The sequence below is a fragment of the Sturnus vulgaris genome, chromosome 15, assembly GCF_052056855.1.
Source record: "Sturnus vulgaris isolate bStuVul1 chromosome 15, bStuVul1.hap1, whole genome shotgun sequence".
NCBI lineage: Eukaryota > Metazoa > Chordata > Aves > Passeriformes > Sturnidae > Sturnus > Sturnus vulgaris.
Genome location: NC_142257.1, coordinates 6,417,523 through 6,438,336, shown reverse-complemented (window position 1 = coordinate 6,438,336; position 20,814 = coordinate 6,417,523). Strand labels below are relative to the sequence as shown.

The 20,814-nt window shown below is 46.2% G+C and overlaps 1 protein-coding gene across 1 annotated transcript in view; it reads right to left on the bottom strand.

Annotated features, from left to right (window-relative positions):
• The window catches only part of FAT2 (FAT atypical cadherin 2), a 44,501-nt gene that overhangs the window by 8,185 nt on the left and 15,502 nt on the right, over nt 1-20,814 (bottom strand). The window contains exons 7-19 of the mRNA XM_088174019.1: nt 19,472-19,747; nt 18,834-19,044; nt 13,833-17,885; nt 11,439-11,635; nt 10,655-10,808; nt 9,734-9,967; nt 8,586-8,975; nt 7,595-7,809; nt 6,843-6,980; nt 5,832-5,975; nt 5,387-5,584; nt 3,488-4,295; nt 2,608-2,753 (exon numbers count right to left, since the gene is read on the bottom strand). Coding sequence (XP_088030145.1) covers nt 2,608-2,753; nt 3,488-4,295; nt 5,387-5,584; nt 5,832-5,975; nt 6,843-6,980; nt 7,595-7,809; nt 8,586-8,975; nt 9,734-9,967; nt 10,655-10,808; nt 11,439-11,635; nt 13,833-17,885; nt 18,834-19,044; nt 19,472-19,747 — 7,164 coding nt within the window. The remainder of the gene's footprint in view (nt 1-2,607; nt 2,754-3,487; nt 4,296-5,386; nt 5,585-5,831; nt 5,976-6,842; nt 6,981-7,594; nt 7,810-8,585; nt 8,976-9,733; nt 9,968-10,654; nt 10,809-11,438; nt 11,636-13,832; nt 17,886-18,833; nt 19,045-19,471; nt 19,748-20,814) is intronic.

The following is a 20,814-nucleotide window of genomic DNA, read 5'->3' as shown; positions in this document are numbered from 1 at the left end:
GTCTCATTAGTAGTGGGGAAGGTGCTGGAGCAGTTGCTCCTTTGGCAGGGATGAGGGTGGTGAAAGAATCTTATTGAGGAGAAGCACTGGCAGCTCTCTCTGGAGGAAAAAGGAGGACTTGGGAGGCAGAGAAAGGAATTACTGTTGTACCCATGGTGGAAAAACAGGCCAAAGTTATTGATATGTGCTGCAATCTAATCCTTGATCTCCACCAGACTAGAGAGAAGCAAGGTATTGAGCTGCTAAAAGTGAACCACACCAACATCTTCTGCATTAAACTGGGACTCAGAGATTCCTATTTCTGGCACAAGATTCATCTTTAAAAGTCATACAGGACAGAGAAAGGAGAAGTTAGCTATGTTGCTTCGGGGTGAAGTCAGGGTTAAACCCCTGTTTCACCTTTATCTGCCCAGTGCTTTGTTGATATAACCTCTCTCATAGAAGCCAAGTGCCTATGGAAAAGGAGAAAAGAGATGGGATGAAGTGTTGGTGGGAAACCCGCAGAGCCTGCTGTGTAACATCAAGCAATTCATCCCAGGCAGGAGCGATGTCCATGGGGGACATTAGAGACAGCGAGGAGAGCTGATTCTTGGAAGGGGTTAGAAGAGCAGGAATGACTGTGGGCTACACTGAGTCTAGAGAAACCCACGTACAATATGAAGGGGCTACTCTGGAGCAGAGCAGGACAACAGTTAACTCTTAGAGAAGCCCATGGTATAAATAAATACCAGTAGGAGGAAAGAGCAACTGCTGAAGGAAGGAAGAAATAGAAGCAGCTGGCACATGCCATGGAAGGGCCTCAGGCAACGTGTGTAAAATCCCTTTGCACAATTGGCAAGCACACCAGAGAACTTTGTCACATCATCTGCAGGAACATGATTTCACTTCAGATGGGTCTGTAGATTTGGCCTATCAATTTCTGGGGCTGGGAGACAGCTGAGAACTCGATTCCCTGGAGCAAGAACTGACTTGCTGCCAAACCTTTCCCAGTTTCCCTGGTCTGCCATCCTCTTGATGCAACCTATTTCTGAACATCAAGAGAGCTTAGAGACTAGAAAAGTGATGATATGCATGCTCTTGGGAGAGCTCATCCTCTTCATCAAATCTACAAACCATCGCTTATGGTCCTTTCAAGGCTTTGGCTCATAGCTGGAGTACTTCAGTCTACAAAGTTTAAAATCTTGGGGGATTCTTTAACTTTATCAGGCCAGGTGGTTTAGAAGCATTTTATCCCTAAGATATTGCTAGTAAAGTGAGTCAGGAAAGAAATGATTCACAGGCACTTTTATGGAGGAGGCTTTATCCGTGTTTCCTATTGAAAAGCTTGTGGAGACAAGCTTGGGCACAGGAGATCATGGGCTCACTGAACTCCACAAATAATAAGCCTTTTCTCCCTTGACTCCCTGTGCTGGCCTGGATCAGTGGAGTTTCTTGCCATCTTGTACTTCTTGAGCATGCTGGATTCCTTCTGATGAACTCTTTGGTGACTTTCCCTCTCAGAGGTGAGGTAGAAAGCTTGAGACACTTCTTGAGAAGTTTTTCTCACTGGCCCTTTACAGTTCATCTTAAAGTCACTCTCAGAGATGGGTACAGGACATATGGATGGTATTTCTCTGCTCCTGCTCTTCAGGAGTGATGGCTGTGGCAGCAGAAGCTTGAAATATGTGCAAAAGGCATGTGTGTGGGGATTGACTGCTGTGCAGCTCCCTGTCTGTGCGGGTCTTTTGTAACAATGGAAAGATGGAACAATAGGAAGATGGGATTGTGAAACCAAGAGAAGGGATGGGGGAATCCAAGGACAGGATGAACACTTCCAGGTAGGTTATAGTGTGTAGTTCCCAATGTGATCAGTCTCAAAGACAAATCTCTGTACATGTCCTGTAATCTTAATCTCCAGTTAGTCTGAATTCAGTTGATGAGGAATATACAAAACTTCTATTCTTTAGTCATCTGGTGCTTTCCTTCTGTTGCAAAGTGGAAGAGGGAGATGATCCCTTTGAATGCTTTGGTAAATTCAGTGCTCAGCTGAAGGGAGGAGAGTGATCAGAAAGAAACGCTCCTGTCTCTCCAAGTATCTAAAATAGTGAAACTATCTGAAGAATGTGGTTGAAAAGAGGGGGGTGTGATTTAGGATTAGGATATAATTTAGGATTCCTGTTCTGTCTTTTCTGTCCATTTTTGTAAAGGACCTTTAATCTGAGGTATTGGAAAAAGTTTGCCCTTTGCTCAAGTAGAAGCAGACTGGTCTGTGGACAACTCCACCTGATAAATTCTTTGCTCTGAGAGGTGAGATGCTGGGAGGAATGAAGAAACAAGCTGGAGGAAAGAAGGTGATGTAAACCTGCTATGGGTGTCTGATGACTTTACCAGAAGTCACACCAGACACCAACACATGCATTTACATGTATAGAGAATGATTCCCAGTTGTGGTTGCAGCAATTGCCAAACTGTGCCTGGCTCTCATTTGGTCTTCCCAAGTCTTATATTTCAGCTACACGAATTACTAAGGGTACATATTTTTGCATATTCTCTCTGTGATTCCCTCCCCTGAGGAGAGTAAGGTTTTTGTACCTGCGGAGAGCAATCCCCCTGCAGTGCCATACCCACCTCCAGAGTGGTGTGGTCAGTCCCGTTGGCGTGGAACACGACTGCGTGATGCTGGTGGGTCTTGAGGCGAAAGTGCATGTGCCAGGAGCCGACCTGGGAGTGCTGGTACCAAATGTAGCTGTGGCCCCCAAACCTCACAGCCGTTCCTGAAAGGAGAATAAAAGAAAGGTCTCATCTTTGTGGCACTTTGAGGCTAGGGACTGTATCAAGCTTTGCCTCTTTTCCTAGCCTGATGCTGTAACTGTCCAGGAGCAGTCCCATCCACAGCAACCCATGGATCCCTGCACTGCATCTCCCACAGTCCCACTGGGACTTCCCAGTATTTCTTCTATGTACTTAACTGTGAAGCAACCCTGAAATATCAGCCTGTCCTTTAAGATGCCCTCAGTATGTCTACAACACCTTGAATTTCTCCATCCTTAGTAAGTTTTTATATTCTGTGGTACCCCCTTACATTCCTGCCCTAGTGTTACTGATCCCTGCTCCCTCTAAGTATTTCTTGAAGTATCCTAGAGCCAGTATAAAAATATACTTTATTTGGCTTTCCTCAAATTTATCAGTTACTTGCCAGGTCCAGGATCAACACATGAGATCACAGATAAAAAATTCTGATCACCGACCTTCATTTCCTGCTAAGTATGAGTGACTTTTCCCAACGAGAGAGAAGGGTGTTGCTGTTATTAATGCTACAGGAGATTAATTTTAAAAAATAAACTATATGAAACTTTCAGACTTTAAGAGTCTCTGAAATTGTGGGCAGAGCTGTTGGTCACTGAGCAACCAAATTCCATGGAAAATCCAAGTGTTCTATAATGTACTGAAGGAAAACACAACATGCCCAGGTTTATAGGGTCAGACACTGTCAGGAAGGATTGCTCACCATTGCAGGAGCAGATCTGCTCCAAGCTGTGCCGTGGGGTGAGGACACTGAGCCTGGCAGTGCTGTATGTAGACATCATGCCTGGATCCAGCTGGATGGTCTCCCTGCAGACACGGTGGGCACAGTCTGACCCGTGACAGGGCACATGGATGGCTTTCTTCATCCGCAGCCCGACGAGCTGGTCCATCTCCCCGGCTGACCCAGTGAGCTTGCTGGCCAGCACCCGCGGCTCATACAAGGAGCCGTGTGGCTCTCCAACAGCCAGCAGCAGATCCACTCCATCCGAGGCAGCTGCAGGCTGCAGGCTGGCCATGTGGATGTTCTGGCGCCGTGTGACAAGGATGTTCCCCAGAAATCTCTGCAGGTTGCGCCAGTGGTCCCCCACAAACTCCTCGGGGGAGAGGTGTCGGAAGTGCAGCACCACTGCCTTGTCCAAGGCCTCCTGCGTGAAGCACCACACGTGGACACTGACACTGGTGGTGGCCGTGAACGTTCCGTCACTGACTGTCACGTTCAGAAGGTAGTGGCCGTGGGGGAGCTTGTCCCCAGCAATGATCTTCCCATCCGCAGCCCCGACAGAGAAGAGTCCCTCCTTGGGCACCTGTGCCACCAGAGTGTACACCAGGGTGTCATGGGGGTCCCGGTCTGTGGCGTGGATCTTGCCCAGAACACCACCTCGAAAGGCTTCCTCGTTGGTGGTGATGAATATTTCCAGGGGCAGGGCCGAGGGGGCGTATTGGCTCTGCTCAGTCACTTGGATATTTATAAATGCAGATGAGGAGAGGGGAGGGATGCCACTGTCAGAGACCTGGCGAGGAAAACAGAAGGCTCTGTTATAGCCACATGCTGACTTACTGTCACCTCACCTGACTGCTGAGCTCTTGCAAAGGACAGTGCCTTTCAGGAAGCAATGAGTGGAAGCTCTCCAGCAGCAGGTTGGGAATGAAGAAGGAATGGAAAAAATTGGCAGCAGGGTTGGAGGTCTGCCTGGAGAAGGCCCTAGGGAAAGGGCAGCATCCCTTCCAGCATAGAGGCTGATTGAGGCCTTCTGCTAGTTGGGTTATGCTCACTTCCCTGTGCATTCAGCAGCAGCTGAGGCACCTCTGAGTGGCTCTGAACTCCTGAAGGTTAATAATTTTTTGTGATGTTGCCAATCTTTGCGGGTCCACACGTAACTGAGTGCAGGGAGATGTAAAGCAGTTACGCACATCAACACAGTCGCTCACCTTCCAGGCTGATTAAGCCCCTGTCCCACCTCTGACAATGTCTGTCTAGCATTGAGTCAAGGAACCTCAAACACAAAAATGCGAATAATCAGATTATGGGATAAATTTCTCCCTAATGCTAAGCAGTTAGAGGTTGAGGTTTGTAATATAATAGTACCCAGCTTTTACAACAGCTGCCATTACTGAAGAAGTATGTACTTTACATGTTATTATCCTTTTGTTTGTAATGGACTATCCCTACTGATAACATTGAAAAATAATGAATTCATTCTGCAACAATAGAAATCCTTTTTGAAGAGGAACTGAAACCACTTCTTAAATGACAAGGATAATTAGAGAAAGCTTGTAGGACCAGATCCAGGTCTCACTTTAAATTGGAATTCACTAGAGTGATTATGGGGAAAGCATCTGTCTAAGGAAACTGCTGACAGAGTATTTTTCATGATCATATTATCTGATTTTATCAACACAGAAGCTGGCCCCCTGCTTCTTGTGGGCAGACTGTGTGGAGAAACGAGCTCTGGAGCTGGCTCCAAGCTGCACAATTTGTGCCTGGATTGGATTTCTTCAAAGCCAGAGATGTTTTCATTCAGCTGGGCCATGCTAATCGCATTTTATTGCTACTTAAGCTGGCTGGGGAATTCAGACACCAGGACAGTAACACAGGCTCTACCTGGACTTGCAATAGGTACTGTTCTTTCATTCTTCTGTTCAGGACAGATGATGTCACCAGCAGACCATTTTGGGTGACTTCAAAGGCTTTCCCATCATTGCCCTGGGTGATCTGGAATGAGTATGGTGGTCCATTTTCTGGAGTATCTCTGTCGCTCATAATCAGCTCCAGGACACTTGTCCCCACGGGAGCATTCTCCTGAAATGAGGAAAGATGCTATTGGAGGAAGGTAAGCAAAGAGAAACAGCCCAGGGGAACCAACAGTGCCCCAGGAGCTGGTGGATCAGGAATAGGAAAACAAATCCCACCCCGCCCTGGAACACACAGAGCACGCAGCAGGAATGTGATTCATTGCTGTCTCCCCACTCTGCTCCAACAGCAGCCTAGGAATGAGTTCCTTAGTGAAGTGAGAGGGATTGGGGGAACAAACTGTCTCCTGGCTTACCTGCACCACCACACTGTAGTTGAGCTGGAAGAAGCGAGGAGGGTTGTCATTGACATCAGACACATGGACATGCACAGGGACATCACTGAACTGAGCAGGGTGGCCGTTGTCTGTGGCTCGAACTGTCAGCGAGTAACTGGAGATCTGGAGGATTTGTAGTGCAGGATTACTTGGAGAAATGGTAGAATATTGGCTTTTGCACATTGAAGTTCTATTCTCCTGCAGCTTGTTGAAATGCCTGAGGCTATGCACCATGGCCTCAACAGCTTTGCCCTTGGCTAAGGCTTTCCATCCATAATTCTCACTCAAAGCTCATTGCTAAACTAAATCAGCCTCACAACAGTTGCAGAGAAGACAAACAACTTGGCAAAGATGGATGAAACTAAGCTGGGCAAACACCTGTCAATAGTGGTTTAAAAATCATAGAATCACAGAATAAGCTGAGCTGGAAGGGACCAATCAGGATCAGCTCCTGTTCCCAAGAATTCCACCACTTGCCTCCGAGTGTTGCCCAAAAGCTTCTGAACTCTGGCAGGCTGAGACAAGTTGCTGCTGTTTTATGAATGAGAGATTGTGACCTTTCTCCTCCCCACACTTGTTTAAACTAATGCTCTAATGCAGAGAAACAGAACACAACTATGTTGGTTTCCACAACCAACATTCCCAATATCGGTTGGGGCTCTCACCCAGCCAGCCTGAAGTACCAGTGAGGCAAACCAACACTCAGAGCTGTGGAAGGTGTCCCTGCCTGCCCAAGGGGGTTGGAACTAGATGATCCTCAAAGTCCCTTCCAATCCAAACCATTCTATGATTTTATGCTGTCTTTCCTAAAGCCCAGCCTTCCTATTTCAGTATCTGCGAGTCTAGAACACAAATTAATGCCTTATCTTCTACCTACAATACTGTAAATAAATAATTCAAAAAACGGGAGGTAGATGAGTAAGCTGTTCTCTCTTAGTCTTTTGGGACACATCTGTTTCAGCCTTCCCATTCTCATTTTCCTGAACTCACCTCCTCCCTGTCCAGATGCTTGGCGATGCTGATCTGCCCATTTTTGGGTTGAATGGCAAAGTGTCCCAGGGGGTTCCCTTCCACGATGGAATATGTGATCTGATTGTTCATTGACCCATCCAAGTCGTCAGCTGACACCTGTTAGGAGAAAAAAAAGCCCTGCTAGGACTTTTGGGCCAAAAAGGACATGCCATGGAGAAATGGGACCACTTTGTCATTTAAGGGTATCTGTTTGAGTTTGCCTCAAATGAGGAGGGGGAAAGGAAGGTGATTCAAATAAGTGTCATCCAATAGTTTTTTCAAGACAACATAGTTTCCTCAGCTTTCTCCTAGTCCCTTTCCTGACTTTACTACCCCTGTGAGGGTAACAGGCTGGACAGGGAACTCCACATCACCTTGGACTCTGCTATTCTGTCCAGAGGAGCCTCTGCCTTCCCCAGGTCACAAGGGCATCTTTTTCAGGCATTTTAGTTTTCCTGGGATGTTCTCAAAGCTCCTGAGCCCACCCTTAGTTTTCACTTAAAGGTGTCTTACAAGGCAAAGTGTTCTCCATGTCTATGGAGTCTCAGGAATTCTGCCAATCATCCTTCTTTAAAGTCATGCTTTAATCTTAGATGCTGAACGTCACAAGCCCACTGAGGTTGCTGTGTCCAAGGAAAAGTGAAGTGCACAAGAAGAGTGAGTACTGCATCATATTCTATACAAATACAAATAAAGAAGAGGTAAAGGCAGCTGTCCTGGTTCAGTCATACCGTGAGGATGATTTCTCCAATGGCAGCATCCTCCCGAATGTCAGTGAAGTAGGGGTCTTGTATGAACTCTGGTGCATGGTCATTAATATCAGTTATGTTGATCACCACCATGGTCACATCACTGAGAGAGGCTGAGCCCTTCCTCGTGCCCTCGATGGACAGGTAATACTCATGACTTGCTTCAAAGTCCAGGCTCCCATTGATATATAAGGCACCTATGTTGGCAGATGGGGAGGAAATGACAGAAAATACTTTGAATGAATGGCACGTGAGATTTCTTGGAATACTGCAGATATGCCAAAGCAACTGCCAAACTGCCAGCTGAAACAGTGTAGTTGACCTAACTTTGACCACCATGATGTGGAAGAATTATCAAGAGCCTGTGACCAGAGAGGCTGAGGTGCCATTGATGAGGATGTTACAGCTGAGGGCAGAAGGCTGGCACAGCCAAGGGGTAATTTCAGGGATTTAACACTGGTCCTGTGATAACAGCTCTGATCACATTGCTGTGCAAACAGAATAGGGCTTTATCTGGCTGGTAATCACGGCTCACCACCTGCCCATGGTTAGGGTGCTATTATCCATGTTCACTGACTGCTACTCAATGAAGCTGCCCATTACCCTGGGCTGCAGGTTCCTCGTGGGATCTTGATGGAAAGATTTCTTAAATGAAATCACTTTCTCCCGCATTTTGAAGTGGGAAAATTTCCTCATCCTGTTCTCCACGTACCCCTCATTCACATGGACCTGTTTCAGGTCTCAGACACAGAGAAGGAATCTTTCCATTAATTTCAGTAAGATTTAGATTACTCCTTAAGTGACCTGGATGGCAAAATTTGAAGTAGAAGATGTATTCCCTACCCTTATGCTGGGTAAAGACAGAGCTGAGCAGAAGTGGGAGCCAAATGGAGAAGAACCAGAGAAGATGCACACAAAGACAGCCTTTGATGTTGGATCAACCTGGACGTGCTCGGGCACAAGATCATTTTACCTGTGTTTGAGTTGAGCTGAAATTTCCCGTGGTCATTGCCATTCACAATTTCATACTTGATCTCTGTGTTTTCTGCATTGTCCCTTGTCAGGGCTGATAAGTTGAGGACCTCAGTACCCACAGCTACATCTTCTTTGACCATGGCCACGTATTCAGGAGCCAGGAAAACAGGCAGGTATTCATTGAGATCCACAACAGAGACAGTGACAGTGCCGAGGGAAGAGAGGGGCTGTGGGGTGCCCCGGTCGGTGGCACAGACTGTCAGCTCAAAGGCTGAGTGCTGGGAATCCTTCAGAGGCTTCTCCAGGCGGATCACCCCTGTGGTTTCCTCAATTGAAAAGTGTCCATTGGCAGAGTCAGACAGAGAATAGACCACCTCAGCGTTGAGACCTGGAAGGGTAATGGACAGGCTGCAATAATTCATGGGTAGGGATACTGCTGGGTTTATTTATAGTGCATTAGGACTAGATGAACTGAATTCAATTCCCAGGGAAAATGGAGCTGCATGAACATCATATGAATATCGAGTGTGCCCCTGCCCATCTGTGGATTCACTCTCACCAATATCCACCAGTGTCAGCTGTCTGCACTTACTAGTGTTCCCATTTTTAATTACCTTGTTTTCAAATCTATATTCTCTTCATATCTGCTTCCAAAGTAGATAAATACGATCTTGCTTCTCTAAATTCAACCTCTGCTGGAGAGGCTTATTTCCTTTCTTAAGAGCCTTACCTATATTTCTGAAAACCTCTGTGCCTTCAGAAGGACCTCTCCATCCATATTACCTACCCTACTCATATCTGTAACTCCTTTTTTCCTTTATTACATTCATTCTCTGTCCCCACCTTTGAAAAAGTTTCTGTCCAGTTTGGATCCCTGTGTCACAGTTTGTGCTGTGTATCACAGTGGCAGTTACTGAGCATATTCTCAAAGAAGGTCTGCATTTTTCTACAGATACTGCTCTCCCAACAGGGTCTCAAAAATGCTCAAGAACATGTCAAGAATACGTCAGCGATGAGATCCAGGCACATCTTTGCCAAGATTCAATCATCTAAGCCCATTGCTGTGGCACTTCCCTTAGGTTTCAAAGGCTTCTATTCAGAATGAAAGATGAACTCTACCAACACATAAATCCCATTCTGACTCACCTTCATCAAGGTCCCTGGCAGCAACCACGGCGATGGGTGTCTTTGTTGTGGTGTTATCAAAGACGGCCACGGCGCAGTGACTGGGGAAGAACCGCGGTGCGTTGTCATTGGTGTCCTCGATGATCAGTGTCACATCAGCCTGGCACGAACGGCCCCCACCATCCGTGGCTTTGGCTACGAGGTGGTACATGGGCTTCTGCTCACGGTCCAGGGGTGCAGATGTGGTCAGCTCCCCTGTGGGGAAGAACAGGAGGTGGTCGTGTCTCCAGCAGTCACAGCCTATAAGACCTCAGAGAGGCTCAGCTGTTTTCCTGGATGAACCGTGGGAGACAATAATTGAGCTAATAGTGGTGATGTGTCCACACCACATTGCTCAGGGCTATCCTTGGATCACTGACAGCCAGGGCCCTGGCAAGGCTTGGCATGGGAAGTCCTGCAAGTTCAGCTGAACTTCATCCAAGGGATGCCATCATGGGATGAAACTGTTCATAAACAAATTGTACTTCTAAACCCCACGGCACTGAGCTTTCTGCAATATAATGAACTCTGAGTGATTTCTAGAATAATCATCAAGTCTGTTTGGGTAAATACACTGGCCAAGACCCGATAAGAGGTGTTTTGGGATTTAGAACTTGTGTCTTTGGCTCAAGCCAAATACTTGCTGCTCTTTCCTCCTTGTGACCTGGCTGCTAGCACTAGTGTCTGCCCTTCATTTTAACAACATTTGCAATGACAGCAAACAGGATGATGTGGAGCTCACTTTCCTATGCTGTGACCATTCCTTCCTAGCTTGAGACAGCTGGAATGAACAGCTCCTTGTGTTTGCTCAAGAGGAGGTTAAGTGTTGAGCCATGCTGGGAACTTGCATTTCTCAGGGTGGGTGAGGAAGAGGATAGAAGCATGCTGCTGCCCTGCTCTCACCTGTGTGTGGGCCCAGCCTGAACTCCTCTGCACCGGGGCCGTGCAGGCTGTAGGTTACCTGGGCATTGCTGCCCACGTCGGGGTCGGTCGCTGATATTTTCAAAATGAAAAGACCTGGCCCAGCATCTTCAGAGACTCTCCCAGTGTAGAGTATCTGGCAAGGACAGAAGAAATCATTGGCATCTGAGCCATCTCCAAAATACCTCCATCCCATATGGGGGGAGAACAGACCCACAGAAGCTTCACAGAGAAGGATAAACCCTGTGGTTTATAGGGGAACACGATGTGCCTCCCATTCTTGGCTGCTAGGGTGTGGACTGGGACTAGTGAGCTCATTTCACACAATCCTTTGAATCTCTTTTGGGAAGTAACCACCTCTGTCGTTCTCACCACGGGTGACGTCCACACCAGTGATCAGCTCTCTACAGCAACAAACCTCCTGATGGGAATCTCCCAGCTTAGCAGGATATAAAACTCAGTAATTTACATGCCCCTTCCCAGAAGGCTTCCTGGCATTGTTTATCTCCAAAAATTACTCTTCATAATGTTTAGGCTCTCACTTGCTGCTGGCAAACATGCTTGGAGGCTAGATTTAATATTCTTGCTTGACATGCAGCTTAATTAAAATTGTTAAGCATAATCAAAGCAACAGGATCTTGTGAGAAGAATTATGACAAGCCAAACCCTTTAACATGCTCTGCCTGTTCTTTCTTTTTTTTCATTGTGTTCTTTCCCTTCCAGGATCTCCCTTTATGCCCCTGATGCCCCAGAACAGACATCTTACCTGGCCACACTCAGGGCTATTGTCATTGATATCCAGTACAAAAATTTCCACTTCGGTGGTAGCCTGAAATTTCCCATCAGAGGCCATAACCTTGAGGAGATATTTCTCTGTATCTTCTCTGTCCAGAGGCTTCTTAGAAGAAATTGTCCATTCGCCCTCAATTTGATCCACTGTGAACTGTCCCAGTACGTCTCCTTCTAGAAGGGAGCAGTAAGAAAGTAAAAAAAGACATTTACAAGGTGCTGAAAACCAGAAGTGATAAGGAAAGGGAATATGGCTGTGTCCACTGATGGTTCCTTAGGAGACCTGAAGGACCTGGATGCTCTTAGAGGTCTTTTCCAACCTAAATGACTCCATGACTCACACTGGTGATGCACAGAGGGCATTGGTGGTGCATCCAGCAGGTGAGGAGCTTTTGGTCAACCTCACTGCCCAGCTGGGAAATACCCTGCATGTTTTAGTTGTTCCCTGTCTGCACACTACAGTGAGAGAAGGAAACAACTGATTGCAGAAAAGTCAGTAATGTTCTGCAGATGTGCATATTCATTGCTTCAAAACCACATTGTCTCACCTTCCCAAAGCCTGTCAGTCTTTCTTGGTGCATCTTCCTAAAGGGATCCGAGAGTTGTAAATACCCTGCAGACATGGTTTGGTCTTACTGTTATGGTACCACGTACACTGTACTTCCTCTTAACCTATAGAGGTATTTAACATATAGCTTTGTTTTCTGGGGCTACTTTTGTTTCTGTAAGAGCCAAACGATGAGAGACAGGTAAATCCAGACCAGGCAGGCTCTCTGGTTCACCAGATTCATGCTGCTCCCACTGTTGGTACATATGTTGGATTTTAAATGGGCTGGATGCTGCCATTAGAGAATCCTCCTCCTGGGAAGGAGCTGGTGCTCTCTGCTGACCCAGGAGGAAGCATGTCAGGCAACAGGAATCAGTGAAAAGAGCTGGCTGTGGAATCTGTTTGTGTTGGACTCTGAAGGGTCTCGCACTGTGGGATAATTTAAATTCACTCCCTTTCTGCTTTCATTTGTGCTGCAGTGATGAGGTTGTGGAGGCACAATGACACCTGTACTAGCTCTTCTTCTGATGCTGGGAAACACTAGCCCATGCTCAGATTTAGTTTCTGTGTGTCTGAAATTAATGTGGACAGGGGGAAACTGGGCTCAGGGCTCTCCTCTCTTTTGCTGCATTTCCATCTTCATTTGTAGAGTTCAACCTCTATTTGTATGTGCAAAGCAGAGAGCACAAGTGTTCACCCCTAACATAAGTGTGCATCCTCTCAGGTTTAAATACTTGGAAGATATTACTACCTTTAAGATGGCAGAAGTGTGAATACATAATGGATTAAATCTTTCCTCCCAAAGGCTTGCAAATACCTAGGCATGCCATAAACCAAATTAAAGTACCAGCATTCCTCCCCTAGTTTGGATGGTTACAATAATAGATAACAGGCTGCAGCATGATCTGGCCTAATGTTTTGACCCTGAAGGGCCCTCGCTTGAGTCTGAACAAACATTTTAATTTGAAGTATCTGCTCCAGGTCTTAGAAAGACCCTTTAGGGTCAAAAAATACCATAAAAGCAAGCTTCTACTTGTGCAGATGCACAACATACATTCCAGTGTAACTTTTTTGTTATTTTACAGCAGTGGTTAATTTTAGTTGGCACGCGTGATGTTTCAGGGATACAAGAGTAATTTTTAGTATTTGTTAGCCAAAACCTTTACTAAAATTGACATGACAGTCTTAAATATCCCCCAGTGCAGAGTGACTAACTGCAGCCTTGCTATTAAGCCAGACTTCAAGTGGTTTTGTAGGAAACATATTTAATACCAAAAAATTATATATAGTTATTAAAAAATACAGAGAGGCTACAGGTATATATGTGATGTGTAAACTGACTGCAGCGCTGGCAGGAGAAAAATCTGGGTCAAAGAACTTAAATACAGATCACAGTATCTGTGTGAGAAAAATCTTCCTTCCTGCTCGTGCTGCCTCTCCTGTCCTTCCAATAGATATTACAATTACACTGTCTTAATTATTCCTCTGTTAAGAAAGTATAAATAAATATTTATACAGTACAGTGTAATTACTTATATGTATCTTATTTATTTATTTATTCCCAGAGAAATAGGACGATTCAGTGGTGACATAGTTATTTTAATGATCATTCCACCCACTGCAGTTACTAAAGGGTTTTGTATTCCCCAGATTCATTTGAGTCCAGCTCATGACAGAGCTCAGCCTTCATCTCCTGCTTCTGACAGGACTGTCAGCATAACACTATTTCTGTACTAATAATGGGTAAAACAAGGTATCAAATCCTCACTATGAGGTGATACTCTCTTCTTGCCCACTGGGGATTCACAGTCAGGCTGAACTCACCGGTGATGTAGCAGGTGACGCGGCGGTTCTGCTCGGAGATGTCGGCGTCGATGGTGCTCAGGGTGACAACGACCTGCCCCGGCTCCGCGTTCTCAATGACCGAGCCCTTGTAGAAATCCGAGGTGAACTGCGGGGCGTTGTCGTTTTCATCAGACACAGTCACCTCCACCAGGGTTTGGGAAGAGAGCTGCACCTTCCTGCCGTGGTCAGTGGCCACCACATAAAAGCGATAGATCTCCTGCTCTTCACAGTCCAGCTCTTTCAGTGTGGTGATCCACCCGCTCTCACCATCGATGGTGAAGAGCCCACGGAGGTTGCCAGATTCTGCTTCCAGACTGTAGGTGACCTGCCCGTCACTTCCCATGTCCTGGTCATTAGCTGTCACTTGAATGACTGTGGTTCCTGAAGGCATGTTCTCCATGACAAAAGCTCTGTAGGGATCTGCCTCAAAAACGGGTCTGTTGTCATTCACGTCCTGCACTTGGATATTCACAGACACCAGAGAGACCAGCTCAGTCTCCAGATGTGAGCAGTGAGCCATGACATCAATCTGGTACCACTTGGTGGTCTCATGATCCATAGGTTTTTTGATTTTCAAAGCCCCTGTTTGTTCGTCCAGAGTGAACACCTCGTCCTTGTTACTTTCTGTAGTGGTTCCCTTCACCAGGCTGTATATAATGGGATCCTCTGCAAAAGCTTTGACTGACCCTATTTCTGATCCCTCTGGAAGATCCTCGGATGCAGAGAAAGTATAAAGGGGCTCAGAAAACCTTGGTAATGTCACCTCCCTGGGGACAATCTGGAGATTCACTGGAACAAGAGAGTTCCAGTGAGGGGGTCTGCCATCTTCAGCTTTCACCTTGAAGTTAAAGGCTCTGTTTTCTAAACCAATAAGGCTCTCCTTGACCTTAACAACCCCAGTGGCAGCATTGATCTCCACAAGGTCTTCTGCCACGTCTTCCACAGAGTCAACAGAGTAAATGACATCTGCATTTGCACCTTCATCAGCATCATAAGCCAGTACCTGGATGACTGGGGAGCCTTTGCTGACATTGGACTGGATGGACAGTGTGTACTCAGAGGCTTTGAACAGAGGTGGGTTGTCATTCTCATCTGTAAGGATTATTTTGACAGTGCAGAAGGCCACCTTCCCACCCCCATCCTTGGCCATGACTTTAATGGCAATGACTCTCTCTGTGGAATTTTCCCTGTCCAGTTTTTGCAGTGTGGCAATACAGCCTTTATTGTCTATGGAGAACTTTTCATGGGCAAGTTTATTTATGATGGTGTAGTCTATGGTGCCATATGGGCCACCATCTGGGTCAATAGCCAGCAGCTCAATCACTTTGGTTCCTATCTCAGCATTTTCTGCCAGCTCTGCCTCGTACACACTCTGCTGAAAAGAGGGGCTGTATTTGTTGGCATTTGTGGTGTTGATATACACAGGCACAGTGCTCTTGAAAACTCCATCTGAAGCAGAAACTCTGAGATTGTAAGATGGCTCCAAGTCCTTTTTGCAGCGGTTGAACATGGATATTATCCCAGAAGTGCTGTTGATGGCAAAATGCCTGTTGTCATTACCCGAGAGGATCACGTATTCCAGCCGGGTGGTGTCTCCACTGTCGGGGTCCAGGGCCTGGACTTTGATCACAATGTGCCCACACGTAGCCATTTCACTGACCTTGGCTTCATATTGAAGCTGGCTGAACTCAGGGGGATTGTCATTGATGTCTGTCACATCTACAATTACCAGGGCATCGCTACTGAGTGGAGGCACCCCATGATCTGCAGCTCTGACTTTCATGCGGAACTGTTGATTTGTTTCATAATCAAGGGCTTGAGCTGTTGTTATTTGCCCTGTGCTGGCGTCAATATTAAAGAACTTGGCAGCATCTGAACCATCATCCATGATCTGATAGGAGATCACTTTGTTTCTGCCCGAATCCTTATCAGAGGCAAAAAGCTGGACAACAGGGGTCAGTGGTGGCAAACTCTCTGAGACAGACGCTGTGTAAATGATCTGAGAAAATATGGGAGGGTTGTCATTAATGTCCTCTACCTCCACCTCTACTCTGGCTTCTGAGAAGGATCCAAGTGCTGTGTCTGTGGCTCTAACAGTGAATGTGTGTTTTGTCTCTAGCTCATAGTCCAGCTGCCCTGTGACAGTGAGGACACCAGTTTTGAAGTCGGTGTTGAAGAATTTCAGGGAATCTTCTTCAACAATATTGTAGATGAGGCGCAAGCCTTCAGGGCTACGGGCCTGGATGTGGAGGATAGATGTATATGGTGGGACATTTTCTGGCACCTTCACTCGATAGTACAAACTTTGGAACAGAGGGTTGGATCTGTTCCTCACACTGATCACAACCTCCTCTTCAGCACGCAGGGGAGGCTCTCCTTTGTCCTGAGCAATGACCCGGAGGTTGTATTTATTCAAAGCTTGATAATCGAGAGGCCTCTTAAGGGAGATGTCTCCTAGGTAGGGGTCAATCTGAAAGTATTTGTATTCCTCTGCAAATGAGTAGGTAACAGCTCCATTATCCCCTATGTCTTTGTCTGTTGCTGACACCTGAAAAAGGACATCCCCTGGCTCTGTGCCGTCCTGCACTGAGGCATAGTATGGCACATTCTCAAACTGTGGGGGGTTGTCATTGACATCCTCTACATAAACTCTGACTGTGGCTTGGGACACTCTTGGTGGCTTCCTGTTGTCCTTCACTTCCACAGCTACCTCATGCATGTCTTGCATTTCACGGTCAAATTTCACACCCTTGGTCTGAAGAACTCCAGAGGCTTGGATCATTTTGAACCTTTCCTTTTCATTCAAAAGTGAATAGGAAAGGGGTTCGTTTAGCTGATACCCTTTGACCCCAAGAATGGTTAGAGTCTTCTCATCTGTAGAGTTCTCCATCACAGTTGCTGTATATACGTCTTGATCAAATTTCAAGCTGGTACCTTGTGCCCGAGTTAAATTTAGCTTAACCAGAGCTGTACTCTTATATAAACCATCACCAGCTCTGACTGTGAGCTCTCGGTAGCTTCTCAGGCCAGTAGCGTTAAGAATGGAGATGAGACCTGTTACTGCATGGATATGGAAAGCATTATCAAGGTTCCCTTCCACGATGCTGTAGGTCACCTCCGAATCTGCATCCTTTGCCTGCACTGACAAAAGCTCCATCCCTGGGTGGGCAGGTAGCAAGATAGAAATGTCATAAGTGTCTTTGAGAAAGACTGGAGGTGAATCATTGACATCTTTAACGTGGATTGTGACCTTGGCAGGCTTGGATGCAAACAAGCTGGGACTTCCACTGTCGTGCACATGTACAGTGAAGTGGAAAACTGGGGTGAGCTCATAATCTATATCAGCACGACTGGTCAGAGTCCCTGTGCTGGGATCCACTGTGAAATATTTCAGTGCCTCTGGTTCCAAAATCTCATAGACCAGCAAAGCATTGGAGTCTTGATCAGCATCTGTTGCATAGGTCACGAGGGGAGCATTGCTTTCATCCAGAACCATGCTTTGTGATGGGGCATTCTCCATGATCCAGCCAACGAAGGAAGGCTTAACGAAGACAGGCACATTGTCATTCTCATCTATGACATAGATGAGCACCACTGCGTCCATAAATGCTCCAGCCATGTTGGTACCACGGACTTTCAACTGATAAAAAGACACCTGCTCAAAATCTAAGCTCTTCTGAGTGGAAATAAGGCCTGACTGATAGTTCATGGAGAACACTCCGTCTCCATTTCCATCTTTTATTTCATAGCTGACTGGTGACACACTTGTGGCTGAAACCTGGATCAGAGGAGAGCCAATAGCAGTGGATTCACTGATCTCTGTGATGTATTCAGCCTCTGGAAATTTTGGAGGGGTTCGATCTGAAGGTCTAATGTGGACATGTACTGTAGCAGAATCTTTAAGCTGAGGAAACCCCTGATCTTCTGCCTTTACAATAAGTGTATATCGCTCCTGTCTGGATGGGTCCAATTTCTGGGCAACTGTAACAATTCCAGAATATGGGTCGATGCTAAAGAAGCCTTCCCCATTACCTGCAAGAAGAGAAATTACAGAGTGAAGAATACAGACACCTTACTGGTCTTCATTTTCTGAAACTCTTTTTCATAGATTCTCCTGATTGCAGACCTGATTAACATCTGTTTCTTTTACTGGGAGAAATGAATTAATTTCTAAATAATTTTAAGAACAAAGAACCCATTGGGATCTGTAAGCTAACATTTGAATCAATCAAAATGTAAATTGGAGATAAACACCCTTCTAATTTAAGCATATTTAGTGGTGGCAGAGCATGTGCTTGAAGCTTTTGCCTCGTGTGCAGAACATGGTAGCACAGACAGTACTAGTTCATTCAAGCCCTATCATGCTTGTAATTACCAATACTTCAAGAGCAATTAAACTCCTCAGTCCTTGATCTAAATTGCAGTGAGAAAGATGGAGCAAAGGATGGCTTGTCTCCTGCAAAGAGTTTACGGGCTAAATAGGCTGTGTGACACAGACATAAATCCTTAAGTTTTAACCTTTATAGTGAATGATAAAATATTTGTCCACTGAGCATGAATGACTCAAAACCACCACCAGTCAATGCTGAGAGGGTTCTCACCATTCCTTGAGGATGTGTTTCTTGGTAGAAATAGTGGAATGATGATGAGTCCTGTGGGAATTTGGAGTACTTTTGCCTAACAATTGAATAAAGAGGACCATATTTTAGGTTGTTCTAACTCGTCCAGTCACAATTTTTCTTAGACCAGTGACTCAACATTAAGCTGTCTTCTTAAGAAAATATGTTAATATTCCATAATATGGAAATTACCTACTCACTCTGGATTTTTTCAGGGTAGGAAGAAAATCACATTCTAGAACTGTGCAGCCACTTGCTCTTCTTTACAGCAGCTAGAGAAAGCTGGTCAAGTGGCCACCAGTTAGAGCACGGTAATGAAGGCACAATCATAACCTAAACTGTCTTGTTGAATGGCTCTCACCTGCCTGAAGGGAGTAGTGGATTTCAGCATTAGCTCCCTGGTCCTGATCAAGGGCTCTGACTTGTATGACCTCTGTGCCCACCACTGCTGAGTCCAGCACTTCTGCTTCATAATGGATGCTGCTGAACTGGGGAGGGTGAAGGTTGCAGCTGTCCACGTGGACGATGACTCGGACAAAGTTCCTCTTGATGGGGACCTCCTGGTCTCGTACCTGAGTGGCAGAGAGAGAGCAGGAACAGTCACACCCAGGGACAAGCCAGTCTTGCCTGCACCATCTCCCAAGTAACTCATCAGCACTCTTACAGAGGCGGGTGTTTTGCAATGGTACCAACCCCTTGGCTGGGAATGAGCCTGGAAGTTTCAGCACCAAAGCTCAGCCTTGAATATGAAACCAAACACTAACTATTACACACTGTGGTTTCTTTTATAAGAATCCAGTGGCCCTCCAAAGAAGGTGGTTAGAGGAATGCAAGGTGATAACTACATTTAGCCATATAGTAAAGGTTAACACCCTGCTTTCCTCTTCTCTATTGCTCCAGACAAATCCTCCCTCAAAGACTAGAACCATTTTAATTTCTCCAGTGACCCATCTATCCCAGTCAAGCTGGTGGACTCAGCTGGGCTTGGTTAGGACTCACCATCACTGTGAGGGTGTGCTGAGGCATGGGCTGGGAACTGAAGCCTTCTGCTGTTGTGAGAGCTCCATTGCCTGGATCCAACTGGAAAAGTCTTGTGCTTTTGGGGTCCACACTGCCATGGATGGTGTAGATGAGCCCCTTTCCTTTGTCCTTGTCTGTTGCGCTGACTCGAAGGATTTCTCTCCCTGAGGGGGTATCTTCAGGAATCCTCACCTCGTAATGGCTCTCAAGAAACTGAGGACGGTGCTGGTTGATGTCAATTACGTGGATAAATGCCTGTGGGGGAGACAGCACGTAAGGGCAGCAACTGGACATGCAGCCATGTAAAATCTCAGCTACCAATCCTTCTTGGGTGTTGATATACTCTGAGTGCCATAACCATCACAGTTTTGCAGCTCTTGGTGCTTTGCCATCCGTGATCACTGGGAGTCCTTTTGTCCAACATCCCAAGGAACTCCTGCTGTGCCTTCTTTTGTGTTTTTCAGTTTGCTTCCTCTCCTTTTTTAAAATCTCTCCAGTCTTGGCAAGGCATTCAGAGTGAACGTGCCTGCACTTGGCACACGGGGAAGCAGGCACAGCCTGCCATGGAAAGCAGCAGTGGCTCAGCCGTGGTGCCAGCTTTGCTGCTGGCTGGTTCCTACACAGCAACCCCCATTATTTACTCAACAGAAAGCTGACAGAAGGGGATGTTTGGTAAAAGAAGGGAGGGGCTGGCCTATCTCAAGAGCAGCAAGTGTGTGGAGGAGCAAAATTTCTGTTCTGCCCTTTTAAGCAAAGTTTTCCTCTCTGCATTTAACAGCACATGCCAGGAATCCTGAATCCTGCCGAGGAAGTTGCTGCTTTCTCCTGTGTGGTCTCATACTCTGGCTGTCCTGACCCTCCTACTGATGTGCTTCCTGCATCTTAGGAAGTCCCAACCAAGTGTAATAATTTGCTTCCTTTAGCAAACCTGAGCATGCCATGAGCGTTTTACACCAGCAGGTTTCTTGACATCTGCTAGTGGCCTTGAGTGCCAAAATAAACGTAGGGATGAGATGCAAGGTGGCAGGGAATGCACACTAGGCAAGGTGGGGCTCTGTTTGTTTATTTGGAACAATACTTGAAGATAGTTGAGGCAAGCGGCCATCCATTAGCACCATCTTTCACAGGAATGGTGGAGTTCCTCACTCATCATCCCCCACAGTGAATTTCCCATGATAAGCATTACTGACAGGTGACTCATGTCCTAAGCCTTCCTGTGCATCCAGGGCTGGATTTTTGGCTGCTTCTTACACGTGGAGAGAATGACTAGTGAAAGATCAAGCCCTGAACACCCCTCCTCAGGGTAGGTAAAGATGGGCAAA